At 35.5% G+C, this 5,937-nt stretch overlaps 2 protein-coding genes across 2 annotated transcripts; one reads left to right on the top strand and one right to left on the bottom strand.

Annotated features, from left to right (window-relative positions):
• The first annotated feature begins 630 nt into the window (after window positions 1-630).
• On the top strand, window positions 631-3,107 carry LOC139855484 (laccase-17-like). Its single transcript, XM_071844709.1, has 6 exons — window positions 631-760; window positions 862-1,013; window positions 1,114-1,358; window positions 1,482-1,610; window positions 1,699-2,649; window positions 2,746-3,107. The coding sequence occupies exons 1-6, from the start codon at window positions 662-664 to the stop codon at window positions 2,874-2,876; spliced, it is 1,707 nt and encodes a 568-aa protein (XP_071700810.1). The 5' UTR covers window positions 631-661; the 3' UTR covers window positions 2,877-3,107.
• Window positions 3,108-3,409: 302 nt separating this feature from the next.
• LOC139853846 (RHOMBOID-like protein 13) lies at window positions 3,410-4,744 on the bottom strand. Its single transcript, XM_071843189.1, has one exon. It carries the CDS (start codon window positions 4,417-4,419, stop codon window positions 3,622-3,624), a length of 798 nt encoding a protein of 265 aa, XP_071699290.1. The 5' UTR covers window positions 4,420-4,744; the 3' UTR covers window positions 3,410-3,621.
• Window positions 4,745-5,937: the final 1,193 nt, after the last annotated feature.

Raw genomic sequence — 5,937 nt, forward strand, 5'->3', positions numbered from 1 at the left:
TCTGCAATCAAAGACTCAAAGTCTCTATTATGAAAACACATAGTATATTTAAGTTTATTTAGTTTATAATGAATCTATAACAAAAAAAATTGTAATCAGGGGCGAAACTATTTCGGGGCAGGGTGGGGCGTCCAGCCCCAAGTGGATTTACAATTTTCAGTGTAAAATTTTTGGTTTTTCGACTTTGCTCCCGGTGGATTTTTTTTTCTTCCCCAAAACTTACATATTTTGCCCCAAAACCTTCAAATTTTACTCAAAAATCTTCAAATTTTGCAAAAAAAACTCCATAATTTGCCCAAAAAACTCAATTTTTGCCCCAAAACCTCAATATTTTGCTCAAAAAAATTGCTACAGTTTTAATTTTTTTTTTGACCCGGTAAAAAAAAAAAATGCTAACTCCGCCACTGATTGTAATATATATTACAGACTGCATGGACCAAGTTCTTGCTACAAAGGAAAGGTTTGACAAAATATTTGGATATGATCTCTTTCTTAGTACTCTAAAGTTGCATTCCAACAACAGTAGGTGCAATAAATACATATTTTTATTTCTATTTGAGAAATCATCTTTGGATTCAAACTCTATAAATTCAACCCTTCATTGCATAGCTAACAGGCAGTAACAAAAGCTTTCAACATCTAAAACAAAATTAAGACAAAAATGGGTGGTCTTGTAAGAATAGTATTCCCATTAGTTGCAATAACTTTACTTCTTTCTTTGTACGCCGTTTCTGGCACAACCAGGCACTACGAGTTCAATGTGCGTCTCATTTGATACAGTATTAAGTTATATCATATGATCATATTTGTTATTTTTTTTTTATGTAACTTAACATCTTGATTTGAAATACATATTTGCAGATTCAGCTACAAAATGTGACTCGACTATGCAACACGAGGAGTGTGGTTACAGTCAATGGGAAGTTTCCAGGTCCACGAATCGTCGCTAGGGAGGGTGATCGCTTGCTTATTAAAGTTAACAACCATGTCTCCAACAATATTACAATCCATTGGTACTAGAACAGCATATTGTCCTTTTAAACAATGTTAGATATAAGTAGTAATAAAACTATTTATATGATCATATTGTTTCATGTTTCTTATGCTAAATAGGCATGGCATCCGACAGCTTCGAAGTGGATGGGCTGATGGGCCTGCTTACGTAACACAATGCCCCATACAAACGGGCCAGAGTTACGTGTATAATTATACGGTCGTTGGACAAAGAGGAACGTTGTTTTGGCATGCACATATATCATGGCTACGAGCGAGTCTTTATGGACCTCTTATTATTCTACCAAAGGTTCATGTACCATATCCTTTTACCGAACCATATAAAGAAGTTCCTATCATATTCGGTATGTAAAAAGCTCAATCAGAAAATATTTGATCATCGCGCTACAATTAGCATATTGTTATGTGGTAGTTAATACCGCATACTACAAATGAGATCAACTAAAATGCTTTATTATTATGTACAGGGGAGTGGTTTAATACTGACCCAGAGGCCATTATTGCCCAAGCAACACAAACTGGAGGAGGCCCAAATGTTTCTGATGCATATACCTTTAATGGGCTTCCTGGCCCATTGTATAATTGTTCAGATAAGGGTATTTCTATAATCTGAATCCACAAAATGTTAAAGTTGTAATATATATTTCAGTCACATTAATAATCAAGAAACAATGAAATATGCAGACACATTCAAGCTGAAGGTTAAGCCCGGGAAGACATACCTTCTTCGACTAATCAACGCAGCACTCAACGATGAACTCTTTTTCAGTATCGCCAACCACACGCTCACACTTGTTGAAGCTGATGCCATTTACGTAAAACCTTTTGACACCAAAACGATCGTGCTAGCCCCTGGTCAAACCTCCAACGTCCTACTTAAGACCTTATCGAAATCTCCTGGTGCCAACTTTCTAATGTTAGCTAGACCATATGTAACGGGCCAAGGAACCTTTGATAACTCCACAGTTGCTGGTATTCTTGAATACGAGTCAACCACTCACATGAAAAATCTTCCACTCTTCAAACCAACATTGCCATCTTTAAACGACACCTCATTCGTTACAAAATTTTCAAATCAACTTCGAAGTTTAGCAAGTGCTCAATTTCCAGCCAACGTCCCACAAAAGGTCGACAAAAAATTATTTTTTACGGTCGGACTTGGTACAAGTCCATGTGAAAAGAATAAAACTTGCCAAGGACCAAACGGAACTAGATTTGCGGCGTCCATTAACAATGTGTCATTTGTACAACCAACTGTCGCCCTTCTCGAGTCCCACTATTTTGATCAATCAAAAGGTGTCTATAGTCCTTATTTCCCAATTAGCCCGTTACAATGGTTTAACTACACGGGTACTCCTCCAAATAATACCTTTGTGAGCAACGGTACAAAACTTATGGTTCTTCCATATAATACAAGTGTGGAGTTAGTCATGCAAGATACGAGCATTCTTGGTGTTGAAAGTCACCCTCTTCATCTTCATGGCTTCAATTTCTTTGTTGTCGGTCAAGGGTTTGGGAACTATGATCCGAAAAAGGACCCAAAGACGTTTAATCTCGTGGACCCTATTGAAAGAAACACGATTGGTGTGCCTTCTGGCGGATGGGTTGCTATTCGATTTCTTGCAGACAATCCAGGTTTGTTTCTATGGTCAATGCTTTGATTTTTCTTACAATACAAAATATAGTATATTGCTTTTAGTGATACAATCTAATTTACTACATGTTGAATAGGGGTGTGGTTTATGCATTGCCATTTGGAAGTTCATACAAGTTGGGGTTTGAAGATGGCTTGGTTAGTTTTGGATGGAAAACTTCCTAACCAAAAACTACTACCTCCACCAGCTGATCTTCCAAAGTGCTAAAAATAATCTTTTTTAATATTTTGATTCAATAAATTTCTTAAGTTTCTATTTTATCGGATTACGTATTTTGTTACGAGTATATAAAATGTAAAACTACTAACTTCCTGGCTGACATTGAAGGTTTCTTGCTAGTTGAATAGGAAGAGATGAATGCTTGTTGTTTTCTTATCTAAATTTTATTTTTTCATGTATAATGCGAGTGAAACATCTAATAAAATGTTATTCTTTTCAGTTGGTTTGTGTTACCCTTTTCGTATCGAAACTTTTAAGATAATAACGAGCCTAGCTCGAACTCGACCTCTTTGAACTTTGAACGATCTGAACACAAACATAGTGACCTCGACTCGACTCGTGGTCATAACCAGAATTTGATGACATTTGAGTTTTTCAGAATTCAATGGAGTTAGATCATACTTATAACTCTGTAATTTTGTAAACAGGGTTAAACTTTATAAAACAGAGTGTGGTTTATAAAGTTGCTATATGATTCTTATAAAAATAACCATAGACAATTAGTTCTGATATTGTAAACATAATACAAAAGGCGTGTACAAGTTTACTAAAAACAAAGGTTTCAACAGAAAATTGTCAAAAACCAATGTTGCACAATAACAACGACCAACAAGACCACTTCTTTAAGCACATATACGAAACTAACAAATCATATATCAATCTAAATATATAATCAATAATCAATCACAATGTAAAAGTAGATAGTCAAGAATAACATGCCTCTTCACGAACACTAAACAAGTTCATCATGAGCATCATCCAAAAGGGAACCCATTTGCAACATTCGACCATTACCTGGCAACGCAGGATCCGTAACAGATTCTATCTCAATAAACGCAAAATCATAGGCCCCCGACTGTTTCAAACTGATAACAAACACAATCATGATCCATCCCAACATAGAAACAGCCCAAAAATCATTCATCCCATGAATCAAACCCCACGCTATCGAATACCCAACAATAATCCCAGACAGATGTCCTACAAAACTCGCTTGTGGAACAATGATTGAAGTAAATATCAGTGATTCAAACGGTGCGAAACTAATGGGTAGGGAAAGGAACCCAAAAAGATTCAATTTTGACGACGGTTGCTTCACCGAAAGAATTGTCATCCAACCGAAAACAACACATGAATACCCAACAGCTGTAACCCTTCGAAAATACTCAATCTTGAATCGATTAATCAAGATATGGTAACTACCCAATACTAATAAACCAGATAGCACAACTAACACAAGTGAATAATGTAAATAATAACCAACCCCTAATCCTAAATGACCTAATTGTTCAACAACACCAAGGCTCCAAAGTGCACTCATATTAAACACAAGATGAACAACACTAATATGTGAAAATGCAGAAGTAATAAGTCTCCAATGATGACCATCAACAGCAGTTTCATAGCTCAAACCCACATGAGAATACCCAATATTTTTCTTATGTATATAAAACCAAATAGCAGTGCATAATGATATTACACAACTGGTAGCAGGTTTTTCAAGAATATCATAAAATAGAGGCTTACCCATTTTCTAAAATTGAAAAAAGATCAAATCTTTATAATCATTTAGACGTAACCAAGAATCGAAGAATATAGAGATCTAGGGTTTACCTAGTGAAACACATAAAGGTGAGATTTTTATACTAGTGTGCTGTTGTGTGTAGATCTGTAAAGAAATTTGTTGTTGGATTCACTGGAATTTTAGTTTGAGGCGGTCGGCGATGCAAAGAGAGGTGATTGTTTACTTCGAGCAATCAGAAAATTTGTTGGTACACCCATTATCAGTCTTTTATCGGATCGGATCGGATAGGGAAGTGGTATTTCCACGATCAATTCTACTTCTTTCACTAGAAATTTCTAAAATGCTATTAATGATAAACTTACATAATTTTTTCTAAACTTTTTATTTTAATCTATAATAAAGGGTTATACTAGAAAAAAAACATCATTTAATGGTGGAACAAGTAAAAACTAATGTGGAAATATCATCTCCGGATCGGATATATTGTTTACATTGTATGTATTTTATTAGATCACTTAGAGTGCTCCAGCTCCCAATCAATACATACTTCCTTCTCAGGATTAGCTGTCACATCAGCGTCACATCAGTACTTTCTCACGACGACTAACTCAGGACTAAACACTATCAACAATGACATACTTCCTCAAATAAATTGGGACTTACTATATTAATTAATTAAATAAATGTACAAGTTTAAAAGGAAAAAGTACTAGATAAATATACACTCCCTCCGTCCTCATATATTTCACAAAAACACGGAAAGAGGAACGAGGAGCTGGGCGACCACCTGGGCGGCCCCCTGGACACAATGCTGCCAGTTGGGTCCTTGTGGGCGAGCATCTAAGCGGGGTGCAGGGTAGCACCATTGGGAGCAACCTTATAACCGTATAACCGTAAACGTCAAAGTTAATTTCGGTGATGTTGCTACGTGAAGTTAAATAAAAATGAGTATTAAATTTAAATGTTAAATGTATTGTGAGTGATGTAGTAAAATATGATTGGTAGTTGAATACAAAATAAATAGATTAATAATCAAATTTTCATATACAACATACAAAATATGACTTCTTAAATATTTGCCATTATTACTGGAATAATTCTTCCGTATATTACTAAAACTTAGGCACCACGTTAGATCTTAAAATTCATGCCAAGTGTTTTTTTTTTTTTTTTCTTTTTTTTTTTTTTTTTTGCTAACTCTAAGAGGGAGCTGGAAATCCTTGCTGTCTATTGTGCTCCCTCTTCAGAGAGAGCACCAAACATCAAAATACTTAGTTAATTTTAACAAGTCTTTTTTGTTGTTGCCTCTAAAGACTTTTTCGTGCCACCTTTTAAGGATCAACACCAAACACTCAGCACCAAAACTTGTGTTGCCTCCAGTGCTGCACGAAACACTGGTGCTGTCTCAAGTGTGACGACCCGGAAATTTTCGACCAAATTTAAACTTAATCTTTGAATGATTTCGACACGATAAGCAAAGTTTGTAATGTTGAGTCTCAAAATTTTTGAACTGCTTACATGGAT

This window comes from Rutidosis leptorrhynchoides, chromosome 6 (genome assembly GCF_046630445.1).
Source record: "Rutidosis leptorrhynchoides isolate AG116_Rl617_1_P2 chromosome 6, CSIRO_AGI_Rlap_v1, whole genome shotgun sequence".
Classification (NCBI taxonomy): domain Eukaryota; kingdom Viridiplantae; phylum Streptophyta; class Magnoliopsida; order Asterales; family Asteraceae; genus Rutidosis; species Rutidosis leptorrhynchoides.